The 16081-nt window shown below is 38.1% G+C and overlaps 2 protein-coding genes and 1 long non-coding RNA gene across 10 annotated transcripts; 2 read left to right on the top strand and 1 right to left on the bottom strand.

The window, feature by feature from the left end:
• Positions 1–702: 702 nt before the first annotated feature.
• On the top strand, positions 703–3152 carry LOC124194369 (elongation of very long chain fatty acids protein-like). The gene is made up of 5 exons (XM_046588530.1): positions 703–864; positions 995–1080; positions 1591–1781; positions 1893–2408; positions 2534–3152. Exons 2-5 carry the CDS (start codon positions 1020–1022, stop codon positions 2846–2848), a joined length of 1083 nt encoding a protein of 360 aa, XP_046444486.1. The 5' UTR covers positions 703–864; positions 995–1019; the 3' UTR covers positions 2849–3152.
• Positions 3153–3899: 747 nt separating this feature from the next.
• On the bottom strand, positions 3900–5054 carry LOC124194377 (5-demethoxyubiquinone hydroxylase, mitochondrial-like). Of its 2 annotated transcripts, none has more exons than XM_046588542.1 (4): positions 4959–5054; positions 4542–4714; positions 4334–4483; positions 3900–4272 (listed from the first exon to the last, which is right to left on the bottom strand). In XM_046588542.1, exons 2-4 carry the CDS (start codon positions 4711–4713, stop codon positions 3995–3997), a joined length of 600 nt encoding a protein of 199 aa, XP_046444498.1. In that variant the 5' UTR covers position 4714; positions 4959–5054; the 3' UTR covers positions 3900–3994. The 2 variants fall into 2 exon arrangements, with proteins under 2 accessions (XP_046444498.1, XP_046444505.1); XM_046588549.1 differs by having other exon boundaries at positions 4784–4978.
• A 116-nt stretch (positions 5055–5170) lies between these two features.
• LOC124194388 lies at positions 5171–11112 on the top strand. 7 transcript variants are annotated; one of them, XR_006874771.1, is made up of 14 exons: positions 5171–5557; positions 5616–5738; positions 5992–6433; positions 6530–6685; positions 6743–7055; positions 7227–7343; positions 7398–7703; positions 7773–8037; positions 8139–8307; positions 8399–8529; positions 8798–8883; positions 9865–9944; positions 10011–10132; positions 10552–11112. It is a non-coding gene; the product is annotated as an uncharacterized LOC124194388 (long non-coding RNA). The 7 variants fall into 7 exon arrangements; XR_006874760.1 differs by having other exon boundaries at positions 5616–6433; XR_006874763.1 differs by having other exon boundaries at positions 5171–5738.
• The last annotated feature ends 4969 nt before the right edge of the window (positions 11113–16081 follow it).

Below are 16081 nucleotides of genomic sequence, written 5' to 3'. Positions count from 1 at the left end.
ATGACACACTATTAGCGTGCATGCCTAAATTTCATAGCGTGAACAGATACACACGCTTGTGTGATCCGTTCACACGTAAATATTAGTAAGAATTTGTTTCGACAGAAATGCAGAAATTTTTCTTTTTCATTGATAAAACATTGTTTTTGTCAAATTAAATTAAGCGATAGTTCTGGCGAAAAATAAGCCTTATTCTATTAACATTTAATAACACTTCCTATGCAAATTTCTAGCAAAATCAAAGAAACTGCTTACGGTATTATATTCTTCTATTTTCTTCATTTCAGTGAAAATTTTTGTTCTTATGAAACACACCCTTGGACGACAACGTTATTAAAAATAGGCAGAACAGCTAATTAACAAATTAAACTTTTCTTTTTTTCTTCCCCCTTTTATTCTTTTTTAAATGGCAAGCGATCGCAAGCGATACAATGAGCCTGTGCCGAAAACGAATTAACTTGGTTCCTAAAAGAAGAATTGATCTTTAGTTGGTAAGAAATCAAAATAAAGAAAGTCTTGACTTTTTCTTCGTAAAAATACGCGATCTGCACTGAAATACAATTTAGCCTGTGGGGCCGGTCCCCGTGTGTCGGGCTGCCGGCACGGTATAGAGCCAAACATAAAGTAGGAAGGGCGAGTAGCGAGGAATAGCTTTAGGCATTAAATGCTAGACGGTGGCCTATATATAAAGAAAGGATTCGTATCACCTGTGTTTCAGTCGGTAGCAAGGATCACACTCTGTTTGAGGGCTTCAGAGTGTGCGCGTGTGAATCTTCCAGTTTTTGTTTTCTAATCATCCAACGTAAAAAATTCTGGTTTCTGAACTTGTTTGCCGTATAATTCGTCGCCCTGAGTGATCTAGAGGTAACAAGAAAAAGTGAAGTCTAACCTTTTTATGAGGACAGCCAGTCCGAGCAAGTTTTTGACATGAAATGATTGTGTAACTTTATGTACCTATGTTGAGTTGGAATTATTATTTTCGAAATTTTTCTAGTTGATTGCTAACTGATCAAAAAAGAATGAGTGCCTTTCTGAAGAATGTCGTCGACGGCTACAATGATTTGATGATCAACAAACGAGGTAAGGAATCATCCGTTAGTTTATCAGCTGATACTCCCCGCTTGCGACATCATTGTTTAGTTGTTAGGGGCCGATAAGTGTAGAAATACTTTTTAGCGCATGTACGAAAATAGAATGTTGCATTATTTTATCCTCCTCATCGTGTCTCGAAGAATTTGCGGAATGGAAACCCCTATACCGTAATGGTGAACAGTTGTGATACTCCTAGTCCATTGACCTCATTCGTCGATGACGGTCTGTGGTTAAGTCTCTCAGAGTATAGTGACCCCATTCGTATGACCGCTACTTTAACGGAACACGGCCAAATCTCTTCGAAGAGAAAACGTTGGTAAAGAATCCGTCTATCTTTCACGTGAGAATTCTTCAGTTGGCTTTCCCCAGAATTCTGTACTGCTTATGTTTAATGACCAGTGGCTAATTCATGCATTTTCTAGAAAAGTGAACACCAGTCGATGCATTTATTAGAAGAAAACATTAACTAAAATTACCGTAATTTCCTTTTTCTTCAAGATCCTAGGGTCGACGGATGGTTCTTAATGAGTTCACCTGTCCCAACCCTGATCATCTGCTCTTGCTACATCTATTTCGTCAAATCCTTGGGACCGAGGCTAATGCGCGATCGGAAACCCTTCGAGCTCCGTTCCGCCATCATCATTTATAATGTCATTCAAGTTCTCGCCAGTATTTACTTGGTGTACAAGGTATGAAAATCTTTATAACCTTTGACCATTTCCTTACTGGGCGACAATTTCATTTGATTTTACTTCCTTTTTTTCTCTTTTTCTGTCATTTCGACTCTTCCGCTAATTCAGGGTCTGGTTCACGCCTGGCTGTTCCGCTACAGCCTCCGCTGCCAACCGGTCGACTATTCCGACGACCCCGACGAGTTGATTGTTGCCCAAATGTGTTGGTGGTATTACTTTTGCAAATTCACCGAGTTTCTGGATACGGTTTTCTTCGTCCTGCGGAAAAAGTTTGATCAAATCACCAACCTCCACGTCATTCACCATAGCATCATGCCGGCAGCCGTTTGGTGGGGTGTCAAGTTCACCCCCGGTGGCCACGCCACATTCTTTGGAATGCTGAACACTTTCGTTCACATTATCATGTACACTTACTACCTATTAGCCGCAATGGGACCAAAGTATCAGAAATATTTGTGGTGGAAGAAGCATCTGACCACGATGCAAATGGTTCAGTTCATCACGGTCTTTTTTCACACGGCTCAACTTTTCTTCATTGAGTGCAACTTCCCCAAGATTCTTGCATATATCATGTGCTTTAACTCAATCATGTTTTTAAGCCTTTTTTCGAACTTCTACATCCAGGTACTGTCAAATGAAAACTTAAGCTTTTTAAAATTATCTGCAGCACGGCAGAAATTCATGTTTCTACTCAAAGAAATCTTTAGAATTGAATGCTAATGTGATAACGATTGTTTTCTATTGCACAGGCTTACATCAAACGCCGCAGGCTGCCAGCTATTAAAAAGGACGATGACCATGATGACACCGCAAAGAACGGAGTGAACCTTCGCAACGGGAAATCTAATGACAAAATCGCCAACGGAAAAGGCAACGCCAAAGCTGAAAAGGAAAGCCGTGGCGTCGGAAAGATGATCACCAACATCATGTCCAACGCATCCGCCGCATGCTACATTGGTCAAAATGGTCTTTACCAATCCAACGGCAAAGCGAAAGGAGCTGAATCTTGCAAAAGTAAAGGGTATTCCAATGGCCATTCTATAGCCGAGAAGAAAAAATTTTAAGTTCTGCAGCTCAGTTCCAACTTGCCAAATCGAAATTGTCAAGTAACACCTCCTCTAACGTTTGCTTCGTTGTTTTCAAATTCTTACTCTTTTATATATTGATCTTATGGGCCATTTTTGGTTATCAGATATTAAATGCTCTTGCATTTTGTTACAACATTAAGGAAACAAAAAAAAGGCAAAAACACACGCTAAAAGTTTTGGAAACGGAAGTGTATATATGCCGAAGAACAGTTTTATTCAATGCATACGTGGTTAAAATGTTGTTGACGTCGGCTCAATACAAGGAGATTTGATATTCCAAGTTATATTTCTATTTTTCCATAACTGATGCCGAGCTACCGGAATCACCATATGTTCAATATTATTATACCCTATGCTGAATCATCGCGTAACGGAACATGAGCGACGAAGACACGGAACCGTCCAGAATGAAAGCCGCACAAAAGGGGGTCAGTATGATTCTAGGTCACCAATACACTTTCTGGTGGGTTTTCGAATTCTTTTGTTCGGAAAATACGTTCCCTAGCACTCAAGTGTCATCACTGCAAATACCGTGGAGGTGTATAGAAAGTATATGGAGTCGCAAGAGCTATTTTCTCTTTAATTTCGAGAAAACGTTTCCGACACGGGGAGTTTTTCATGTTGCTTGTATCATTCTTTTGGGGAAATCCAAGAAACATAATAGAAAATCCAAACATTTTCCCCGTTAGAATTTTCGGCTACTTGACGGTTGACACAGTCGGGTTGTAAACATATTTCATCATTTAGTTTTCCCTCCCGGAGAAAAGATGACGAATCGCGTGAAGATTGAAGTATTGTAGCCTAAGCAGTTATTCATAGTTCAGTCATTTAGTTTCAGTTATTTCCTTTGTATGAGACAGACAATAGTTAGTGTTTTGTTCTCCATGTACGTACATGTCCTCTACCAAGAGACTCTCGGTGGCCTCGTTACTAGATTTTTAAGATATTTAATTTTAATTTTTAAACAAAACGAAACAAAACCCAAAAATGGCGTCGCTGTACAACAAAACGGTTAGCCAGTCTATTATTACGTAATCAAACTAAATGTATTACGTATATCACATGGACATCGTATTTTAACGTCGCGACAGACTATACATCAGGGAATACAAGTAGCCTACGTTAGATTCTTTCTGATATCCAGATGGCTCCTTTGCAACCAATTTTCACGGCTTGGGCGAACACCTGATATAGGGGAGCCTCTTCGGCCTTGTGCAGGATGGCCGTGTCATGATGCTCCATTTCTTCGTCGCGGAATTTGCTTATGACTTTCAGTAATTCACCGTTTTCTTCTGGGTTGGTCATGAGCTCGCGAATTTGGTCATTATAGTGGTCGGTAATGACCGTCTCCACAGCTGCTGTGCATGCCATGGCCATTTTCGGCCCCAACAAGGCAGAACCTGACGACAAAACGGGTTTGAGTTGCTGAAATAACAATTAGCTATAAAACAAGACAAGTACCAGCTCCTAAAGCAAAACCTGCCACATTCCAAATGGGTAACATCACAGTAGGTCTGGCACGGTACTTTGGAAGAAGTTCATCAAACTTTTTCCTGTGTTCCTTCTCCTGATCCCACATGTGCTGGATCACACTTCCTACATTGGATTTCCCTATACAAAAAAAAATCATTCATCCTTCTTATATTCATATATCCATTAGGGCAAATACCAAGAACAGCCATTTGGCCAGCGTAAATTCGATCGGCACCAACTTCACCAGCATGGTCAACTCGTAAAAATCTGTCTCGTGTAATATTTTCCCTTGCTTCCTTAGGTGATATTTTGGTTGATGTAGCAAATTGGCGGAACAGCTGAGGGATCTTCTGTGGTCTATAAGTCATTCTAGTATTTCAAATTTAAAAAATAGATCTAGAACATTTTTTGCATTTTACATTTCGTGTTTAAGTTTACCAAATTTTGCCGGAATTACATCATAACAAGGGGTTAGAAACATATTAATAACTAATGCCTTAAATGATCCCCTTTGGCCCGTTCGGTAGAGAATAGCGAAAAAACATTAAAACACCAACAGCGACTTCAAGTACAGGTAAAATAGGTTGTGAAAGTAAAGCACACAGCTACTCACATTCCAGATGGTTATGCAAGAACGAAAACACAGATTTTGTCAACAAACTGAGCTCACAGCTGTCAGCTATCGACTGCTTGCTATGCTTGAGGGCGGAACGATCGCCGTGTTTATAGCTTGTCGGATGTTTTTTTTTAAACAATATTTAATAACAGAATCAATCGATGGAGCTTTACAATCCAATTTTAAGTATCCATAGCACTCTTATGGTAAAATTAGTGATTTATAAGATTTTTGCGTTCCAATTAAGGGGGAAGGGAGAGGTACAGGTCGTTAGCTATCTCCACCTAGCGCTGAATACTTTAAGCAGTTATCCTGGCGGGGATTGTCAACATCATTCCAAATCCTAAGCAGTCTTTTGTTTTGTTTACCGTTATATTCGTTAATCCTGTTCAACTGTTCCTATCCTGTAAAATCAGTAAAACATTTCGTCCACTTTATTTTATTTTCGCTTACTTTTTCTATCCGCTCTGTAGCCGCTTCTTTTCTACAGTCGACGTAGTCAGGGCTCGAGCTCGAGGCGTCGAACTAGTTAAAGGGCAACACTGCTTCCCACTTTCCCAGTTCTCACGGAACTTTGTCTGCAATTCTGTTTTTCAGTTAGTTTTTGGATGAAGGTTTTTGTGAATGCGTCTTTGTTAATTGTTACTTTGTTAGGCTTCCGCGTTTAAGGCGTTACAGGCCGGATATAGAATCCATACGATCTGTGTGGTAACTAACAGCACAGATGGTGAGGCTACCATCCCATCTCATCACTGTGCAAATAAGTTTAAGCATGGTGTAAGTGGTTTCAATCATCAATCTTTCAGTGATTTCACGCAAAAGTTTGCTTTTGTTTCTTGATCTGCGTTGCATTAGCTTTTTTGTAACCTATTTTAAATCAGTCAATTCAAAGAAAAATTGGAACAGCCCATGTGCCCAGATCACATTGGTTCAGGAAGTCGTAGATTGTTTCGCCTGCGTTGGATTTTTAAATCTCCTCTAAGAATAATTAGTGCTAGAGCAAGATTTTGTTGTGTGTGGTTATTATTAGGTCAAAATCATCCCACCACTTACTGCAATGCAACAGCAGCGATTCTTGGCTTTTCATGCTCAGTGTGACTGTTGGTGGTGATGTAGAACAAGAACTTAATGAACTGAACTCAAAAGTTTAGTGACAGCAACACCTATCTATGTGAACTGCCAGATGCAATGTTTGCCTATTGTAAGAAGAATTCAAATCTGCAGTCTATATGGGGATTGGCGTGGACTACATTCCCATTTCCCACATCAGGCAACAAAATGCCAAAGAAAAGCCAGTGAGAATAACGTCAGTGTTGGTGTAAAAAAGTGCGAAATAGACGAAAAAAACCCAGTTTTTTCTTGCGTTTTTAAGGTTTTTAATGGAGAAGATAGTTAAGACTGATAACTTTCAATCCTTTCATTCAACATCTTCTACAGCCAATCTCTTTCAACATGAACATCAAGATTATTGAGTAAGGCTTTAGCAACTTTTGCTGTTTGTTTCTTTGTTTTGTTTTGTTTTTCATTTTGTTTTTCATTTGAAAAGGCTAATAATTTGTTATATTTAGGTAACAACAATTGCTATCTTGAACTCAACAAAGAAGTTGCTAGAGAGGAATTTCAAACCATAGTCAAAGTTGAAAAAGAAGAAGTTGACTGCTCAACGCAATAAAAAAAAGAATGACAAAATCGAAGGTGTGATCGCCATCATATTTGAGAAAATGGTACGTAAACTGATCAACAATTTATCTAAGCTGATCATGATTTTTCAATGAATAAAGGTATTTTCCTGGTGACCAACTGAACAGTTCCTCAAGTTGCGAGTCTTGCGCTAGATGTTTGATGTCGCTGCCACGCTTCGTCGAACTGGATTGTTGGGATCGTCCAATTCTTTTAATCTACCACGAATTACTCAGTATGACTTACGTCGACGATCAGTTAAATTTTCGTTGGGAAGACGATAAACAATACGCTTTATCTTACCTGGTCATTTTGTCCATTGAAAACCACTGTTCACTCTGCAAATGGAAATCGTTGATATTTTAAGATGTGTTTGGCGCCAACGTTCTAATAATTGTTATAATAATTCCACAAGTAAGTTTCAAAAAATTTCGACAACCCTTTTTCTTATCTTCCGTCGCTCATGGGGAAAAAAATTGGTTTCACCCAATCGTAGGACAGATAGAAGCGGTCGCGTTCTTTGCAAAGTTTTAAAATCCGGTGCATTTTTTGCGATAATCATAGACCATTTACTATCCTTTTTAGGTTGGAAGGTTCCTACGCAACGGTCGAAATTCTTGTGAAATGTCCTCTTCCTACGAGACCAAAACCGAAAAGCTAATTACTCTACTAGAGTCCCACTTCTTTCTTTCGTATCCTCAGGTATTTTTAAGAATCAATCAACTTTTTTCATTCAACTTCATTCAAAATGTTTAGTCATCAGATTTGAGATGTGGACAGTGGACCCTATTTGAAGAACAAATTGCTCAACACTCCTGTCACTCACATCCTCAGCTTTATCTGTGTCATCCTCCCACATCTTTGACAAAAATTCCAACTTTTTTGCCCAAAAGTTGTGGGTCAGGCCTATTGGCCCATGAGGTCAGGGGGCCAGATCTCTAAGCTCTGTGAGAAATCATAACAAACGTGTTGTGTTGGGTTTTACAAGAGCTCCTAGTCAATCCGGTTGAACAAATTTAGTTTCACCCGGAAACTTCTTTTGGTTTTTCCATGAAATTTATGGTAACAAATGCTACCTATCAAAAATTAAATTTTAATTCCTCATTTTTATGCTATCCTGAAAATGGATAGATTTGGAACTCGATGAAGTGCTGTCGAGTTTGGACCTTGGATCGTTCTTTCGGCTGAAGAAGATCTCGATTTTCTCGGACGGCCCGGCACAATAGCTCGCGTATCTCGTCCAGAAGCAACTCGCCTATTCACTCCCGCCATTTGGTGATCCAGCGAGGAAACCTTCACTCAGCCGAATTTTCCAATGTCGCACCAATGGAGATCGTGTGCACCATTCGACATCGGAATCCACTGCTCCCAAGTCAATCTACTGGACAGTGTTCTGGTAATCGGCAAAGCATTCATTTCTCCAATTGAGTGATTATTTGAAATTGTCGCGAATTTATTTGTTATTTTTGGTTCATTTTCTACTCTTCGTATTATTAGGGAGCGCCTATAAGCCGCATAATTCACATTTCCGACTTAAGCGTCAGACAGTTGGCGTATTGGCCCAACCGAAGCCAATGTAGCCAACGGCATGAGCGCAAGTAACAATGGTTCCATGGCCGCTGTAGAAAGTCTGGTGCTTCCACGGCCAGTTTTAGTGTTGGTAAAGGTACGCTACCGAATTGCATTGTTTTTATTTATGTTATATATCTCCCCCTTTTGTTAAATCTTCGTCGTAATTATTAAAACATTTCATCCAGGATTTTCCATCTCTCATACCGTCGGTATATTACAGAAGTAGTCAACGGTCGAGTACAACATTGTACAATAGAATACCGTTCGGTACAAACTGCTGCCAGTCAAGCAGGGGGAGACACTGTTGTCTGTTAAAGTGAGTTTTTAAATTGAACCTGAAGAAAAGAAGAATGCAGGTCATCTATCATCTGTATCCTACATTTACGATATTCTGCTTAGTTGATTTAATTCTATGTAGTTTTAATAATTCCTCAATTTCTAAGAAACTGTTCTTCTATTAGCAGTTGTAAACTAAGTGAATTTAGACTGAGACAAATTCAAAATATCCAACTAAAATTCCCTGCATAGACGTGGTGTATGTTTTATTCTAAAGTTTATACTAATTCCTTTTATTTCTCCTTCAGGTCTGATCTGAACTATGGAAAATATTCTGTCCAGGGAATGACGCCTTAAAAGAAAGAACTGCGGTTGCGATCTTCAACAATCTTGCGTGAGTCATTTTTTTTCTGCTTGTTATTATTTGTGTTTCTAATTTTAGTAATTTTAGTAAGTCTCGATTAGCTAGAGCAGGGATCCTTTTCATTTTACTGTTTTAAATTTTAAACATTTCTTGTTTACAACGCTAGATGGCATTACGATTGCTTAGATTGTTTTCAGCGTTCTAAAAACATTAGTTTCACTGTTTCAGTAACTTTTACTATACACAATTATTTTTTGTTTGCAAAACTGAAAAAAAAATCATCGATGAATTCTTCGTCAACGTCAATTTTGTTATGTCAAAAAACAGTGCAGGAAGAATTCATCCCGTTAACGCTATTTCGTGTGCCCTGACACCCAGGATACGAATTACTTATAATCTAAAATTGAGCGAAGATGGTGGACGAGAGTAGCAACCCAGAAGCTGCTCACCTCTAGAAGGCGTTGAGCGAAGATGAAATCAAAGTAAATTGCAGTTGGTTCCGTGTCCTCCACTGCAAAATCAGTCGCTCTGCTCAGAGCCTGATTGAAGTGATTGACGAACGATTGACGTTTGGTAAATTGGTCCACCCATATGGCAATCATGAAATTGTGAAGTTCCCTTGATGGATTTAGCCGTAATAATTTTTTTTAAATTGTTATTGTTGTGGCTGAGAGCCTGAGACACTGAAGATGACATCTGGTGGCCAGGTTTGTCTTCAGTTGTTGGGCGTAGGCTAGCCCTTTAGCCCCTACCTTCTTGGTTCTTTGTTAAGTTCAGGGTTTCTGAGAGAAAGAGTCGCCATTTTTAATTGTTTGGGGTTTTGATGTTAGCTTATTAATTAGCTTGATTGCTACTTGTTAGGCATTTTTTAGAATTTGTGATGGGTTGTAGTTGGTTCGGTTTGGCGCTTCGTGAGCTTGCTATTATTCTTGGTATAATTGATTCGATTAAATTCTATTCATGTGCAATGAAAGTGGCCTGAAAGTGTTTAATTTCATTTTTTATTTGTAGACGAATTTTGATGCTGAAAGACTTGGAAACCATGCTGTCCACCACGTCGAGAAACTGAGTAACATTCTGTGTGTTCAATGGTAAAATTAACAATTAAACTGATTGATATACATTTGAATCATAACAGTTGTAATGTTTGATTGCAGGCTCCTCTTAATAAAAGGAACTGGAGCCATCCAATCTAGGGCTTCCACCCAATCATAGGCTGCATGGAAGTCACATTTACCTTTGCTTTGACGAACATCCTGAACACATACACCATTTGAAGGTGACAATCTTATTATCCAGTTTAGATTTTACAATTAAAATATGATTAAGCTTTGCATTCATTGGTTAGTTTTAACATTTAGGGATTTCGTCAAGTCAACAGCTATTTCCTTCAGTCATGTGTTCTGTTATGGATTTTTTAAAGGGGAGTTTGTTGTAAGCAAGAAAGGCAGATACTGAAAGAGGTTTTGTTTATTTGTTTCACTTTAGAGTATTCTTTAAAGTTTAAATTAATTTTGTATTTAAATCTTACATGAGTCATCTAGTTTCATGTAAATTTGAGTTTCAACGATAGGTGTAAGTTAATATTGCCATATAATATTTGGGTTGAATATTTGAAGTGATACAATGTAGCATATTTTTTTTTTAATTTCAAAGCATTTCCAATGATGCTGAAGATTTATTTTACTTTGGTTATAGGTTCATGTTTACATAGCAGTGGTGTTGCTGTCCAATGTGGCGTGCAGCCTATGGTGGTGAAAGATATCTGCATCAAGTTGCTGTTTCTTGTGCATCCAAGGTGCTGGTTTTGTGCTACAGAAGTTACATCCAGTATTGTGTTTTATTGCTAATTGTTTCTTTGCAGTTTACCTTTTATATATTGAGAAGGAACAAAAAAAAATAATACGGGGAGGTTTATGTCAAACAAATAATAAACATGTCCGCGATTGGGGAATGAGGAGGAAGTTGGGGTGGGATATTTGATTATCATTTACTAAAAGAAGTTGGGTATATTTTATTATTTTTTTAATGAATATGCAGGTGATAAAATCTGTTGTTAACCCATATAACCTTCTCCACTTACACATCCATTCCTCAAACCCCGACATCAAATCCCACATCCATTCCTCAAACCCCGACATCAAATCCCACATCCATTCCTCAACCCCTACAATCTCCAACATTCAATTGCCACGATTTTTTTATAGCTATAATCATATTCATATATAAATAAATAAAATGTCATTGGATATAACTTGTATCAACTATATTTATTCTGGAACACGAACAAAATAAACAATTCATTAAACAGAGCGTCCGGTTCAAGACAGTTTTTTTTGTGCGAGGCTTTTTAGCAAGCAATCTGCCACCCAATTTGACAAAAAGTGGTAGTTTGTTTTCAAGGAAATTGCGTCAGACGGTTAAAAAATTTCTAGTTCAATAATCTCATGTAGAAATTTGCATCTAGTCTACTGGTGCAAATTGTGATTCTTTAAGCTTGATTAATTTAGGTGATGTGTTAAAAGCAATTGTGGGTAGCTAAAAAATTGATCTAACTTTTTCTGAATATTTTTGTTTTAGATCACTTTGTTGTTTTTAGATTTTCTTGAGATCTATCTTCAAAATATTCTGAAAAAGCGAATTAGTTTAATTTTTAAGCTACCCAGTACCCACAATTGCTTTTAACACATCACATAAATTAATAAAGCTTAAAGAATCGCAAAGTGCACCAGTAGACTAGATGCAAATTTCTACATGAGATTGTTGAACTAGAAATTTTTTAACCGCCTGACGCAATTTCCATGAAAACAAACTATCACTTTTTTGTCAAATTGGGTGGCGGATTGCTTGCTAAAACTCGCACATGCAGTGTCGGCGTAGATCCAGGGAGATTACCTGGAAATGGAAGAGGAGAGAAGAATGCGAGGCAAGTTTTACTGGGGAGCGATTAGTCACTACTAGGCTTCCGGGTTAGACTCATGACCCTCTAAAAGTTTTCGTCGGATCATGCGCCTTCCAAGTCCCCGTTCGACCAGAGCCCTCCCCTCCTCCTGGTTTCACAGCGGGTGAGTGACCACCGGCGGGCGTTGGTTAGTGGTTAGTTAGGGAAACGGGGCCACAGAAAAGAAGGGAGCCCAGATATGCACTTTTAATTTATCTACATCAACATAATTTTCTTGAATTTCAGCGTTTTCTCGTCAGTTTCACCATCCCAATGGGTCAGTCTATGGAATGGCGGCAACAGATTCACCTAAAAGGAGAAAGTAGGATTTGATCAATAACAAGAACAAGCATGATGCTATTATGAGGCGTAGAGAAACAAGTCAACAAAAAATAATGGAGAGCACTTCGAAAATATTGAATCAAATCAGCAAATCAAGAATATGCACTAATTGTTGTCTTATGCCATATCCTGTAGTTCAGTAAAAATTCAGGAAATTAATTCAGGATTAATTCAGGAAAAAGCCGAATTTCACATTCGACTGTTAGTTCTTTTGGGCGTCTAATAAGTACTTAATGAAGTACTAACTCCTTTAAAATCCGAAGTAGGCAAGCAAATTACCAAAGTCTAACAAGTGAGCTTTGTGGCTTACGGTCAGTTATCACACAAAATTATCTAACGTTAACTGCCGATAAATGTCTTTAGAATTGCGTAAAGTAAAAGTAACTGAAACAGTGAAACTGTTTTTTTTTCTGACTGATGAAAAACGATCTAAGCCATCGTCTAGCCTTGTAAACAAGAGATGTTTAAAATTTTAAACAGCAAAATGAAAAGGATCCCTGCTCTAGCTAAATCGAGACTTATACTAAAATAAGAAAAAATCATACCAAACAAAAACAGGTAATAATAAACCTACTCACGCAATACTGCTACATTAGCACAGCCACAGTTCTTTCTTTTTAAGGTGTTATACTTATTCTCTGTAATTCCAAAATTCTGATCATGATCAAAAGAATAAGTAAAAGGAATTATATAAACTTTACTGTAGGGCCTACAACTTACAGTAAAACTTACACAACGAATATGAAGAGATTTCCAGTTGGAAATTTTGCATTTGTTTCAATCATAATTCTCTTTCTTTGCAATTGAAGAACAGCCTGGATCATGCTATTTTCCATTCACAAGGATCTCACTGCTGTTTAAAAATATCAGACATCAAAAGAATTGATAAGTGTGAGATTGCAAGTCAAGGTAATAAAAAATACAAACTGTTAGATCAACTAAGCAGAATACCTATAATGTTGGTTTCACACTTAATCTGCTTTACCACATTTTGCTACTTAACCAACTGTTTGAAATGTTTAATAGTTCACTTGATACTCATCGAAACGTGAAAGACAGTAACCATGCAGTAACTAACCGTGCACTAATCATATCGCAGTCATTGTTGTTATTAAACTGCAGTGGCACCTGGTGGGGGATTTCATCTAGAATAAATCCTAGAAACAGGATGCATCTAGAATTTGAAAAAAATAAGTTGATGGTATGGCTATAAACATAAAAAAACTGGGTCGAGATAAACCTACATGACATGCAAAGCTCAATTTCATACTTGAAATCACGAAATAAAGGCAACCAGTAAAAGGAAGTCCATCATAGAATGTACACCTAGGAAAAAATCAGTTTGTAAATTCGTAGAAAAATCTAAAGATGCAACATGCAAAAGTCACTTATGAAGTCTAACTTCCCCGTGCGGTCGCAATCGAGCGGACTAAGTTCAATAAACAAATGAATGAATTGTAAAATGTATGGTTAAAATCAACGAAAATCGATGAATGAAAATAAACTATATAAATTATTTATAGTTATTTCTTCGTACGTGTTTCATTACCTTTAACAGAATCATCAATATTAATAGCAAAATTTATGTAGAATTGTTTATTAAACTGACCGCCCGGTTCAATACACAGCCAATCAAAGCGGGGGGAGACACTGCAGTGATTGACTGAACCAGGGAGATTACCCGGCCATGGTTAAGAGACACCGGAAAAATAGCGAAGAGAGCCGAGGAACAGCTTTTAAGAGAGCAATGCATCATAGTAGACTTCCGGCTTAGGCTCATGAGCCTCCAACAGATTTCATCGAATCATGCACCTTGCAAGTCCCCGTTCGACCAAACATCTCCCTTCCTCCTGGTTGTCGCAGCGAGTGAGTGACCACCGGCGGGCGTTGGTTAGTGGTTATTTAGGGAAACGGGGCCACTGAAGAAGGGAGCCCAGATATGCACTTGTAATTTATAAACATAATTTATTGTTCAATCTTGAATTTCAGCAACGTCATCTGAGTTTCACTAGTCGATCAAGTCTAAGTTACGGCGGCTAATGAATCAACTGAAATGAAAACGGAGATATTAACTTACAGTGAATAATTAAATGAGGCTGTACATCAAGCATTACCTCAACGGCGGTAGGTAGCAACTAGCAAGAGACGACATATCGACAAAATGCTGCCGATAAAATAAGCCCGACAGCCATCAGGCAAAATCGACTATTTTGAACAACAGTTCAACACTGCATATACTGCATGGACACCAACATAGGCAAATGACACATTAAAGTATGATGTTCAACTGCAAGTCTGCACAAGTTCCATTTCAGCGCATCTCCGAACTGGAAAATGACAGCAACACCATAAACAGCTCAAACATAAAACTGACCATGGAAACCTACAAAGCATGAGAATATAATTGAGCCAATAAAAATTTGAAATGTAAAAAAGATACCAATATGATTTACTTGAAATGTACACTAAACTAGAGAAAAAGAAATCAAGAAGATGATAAAAAAATCAACAAAACTTCATTTCACCTTTTTAAAAAGCAAAGGAAATTCTTTTATGTTTTAGCAACAAAAGTTTACAACTCTTTACAAGTACTTTCCATAAAAGCACTTATTTAGGAGCACAAAATAAGATGTAAATTGTCTATGACATCAAGAACTAAATGCTAACCTACTTTGCCAACTGGTGGACACAATTTTACACGACTACTACAAGTGACAGATTTCTTACCATAAACGAACAACTGAACGGTCCATAGTTAAATGAATGAACGAACGACACCAGCACCACAGTCTGCACGCAACAGCTCACCACACAGTTCACTAGCTGGCTGCACAAAATTCATGTACACATTGTGCTGCAAGAAAGAGGCTCAGACCTAAAGAGGCTGATAATCCTACTTGAGTACAGGTGGTACAGGTAGCAAGCCTGCAAGAGGAACACCTTTCAAAAGCTGGCTGCAACAAATCACACTGCACAGCACATTGGACTGCAATGAAGAAGCTCAGACTTCACAATGCTGTTACCTGTAGGCTAATAGAAAAATAAAGACTCAATTATTATCAGAATCAAGATCATCAAATAACTAAATGTGTAACCCTAGGGTTACACCAACATGATCACTTTTACTGTTGTGAAGTATTTCTAGATGTGACCAAAACGCACAGCCGGTACGTGCAACTAGAGACGACATTTTGGGAAACAGCAGTTTCAGGCCACATGATCCGATGGAATTGCCAGTTATAAATTGTAGGCTATGATATCTGTAAATGCACCACACACAGAATTTACATTTAATAGCCTTAAATGAATACAAGCAGTAGTTACCATTTTTATGACGAATAATGTCAGGGAAATTAAGTTGAGTAGGTTGAGTTGACTTCGTCGCCAAGGCTGTCACCTGTCAGACTATCAGCAGCCATTTTGAAAGTAACGCGCAAGGCGCAACATTGCCATTTGCAATTTTGCAATTAAAAACGTCCGCATCTGGCATCCCTGCTAAGAGCCAATCAGCCAAAGCGGCAAAAGTTCGACTGTGAAGTGTGAATATAAAATGTTCACTGTTCAGCATTATTTATAACCGGCTGGGCTTAACGACTAATTTAAAAATAAAATTGTGTTATAATCCTGAATAAAGAAAAACCGGTCCTGATCCGAGATCGACTGACTAGTCTATAGAATCTCTGAATCTCTATGATTAACCAAACACTTCAGCACGCCTTCTTATCTTTATTAATCATCCGGTTCCGGTAGACTGTATTTTTAATGTAGACTTTTTATGCAGAAAGAAGAATCACAAACCAATAGACAGGATAAAAGATATGTTGTTTGGGATTTAGGTTTTAGACTTTCTTTATCGTTACGCAGCTAAAATTCGACTGGGTTGGTGAAAAATCACAAATGTAACAAATAAAATAACGCGTGTTAGTGAACGTACTGGCGTGCCAT

This window comes from Daphnia pulex, chromosome 1, assembly GCF_021134715.1.
Source record: "Daphnia pulex isolate KAP4 chromosome 1, ASM2113471v1".
Taxonomy (NCBI): domain Eukaryota; kingdom Metazoa; phylum Arthropoda; class Branchiopoda; order Diplostraca; family Daphniidae; genus Daphnia; species Daphnia pulex.
This window is presented reverse-complemented; position numbering and strand designations above follow the sequence as displayed.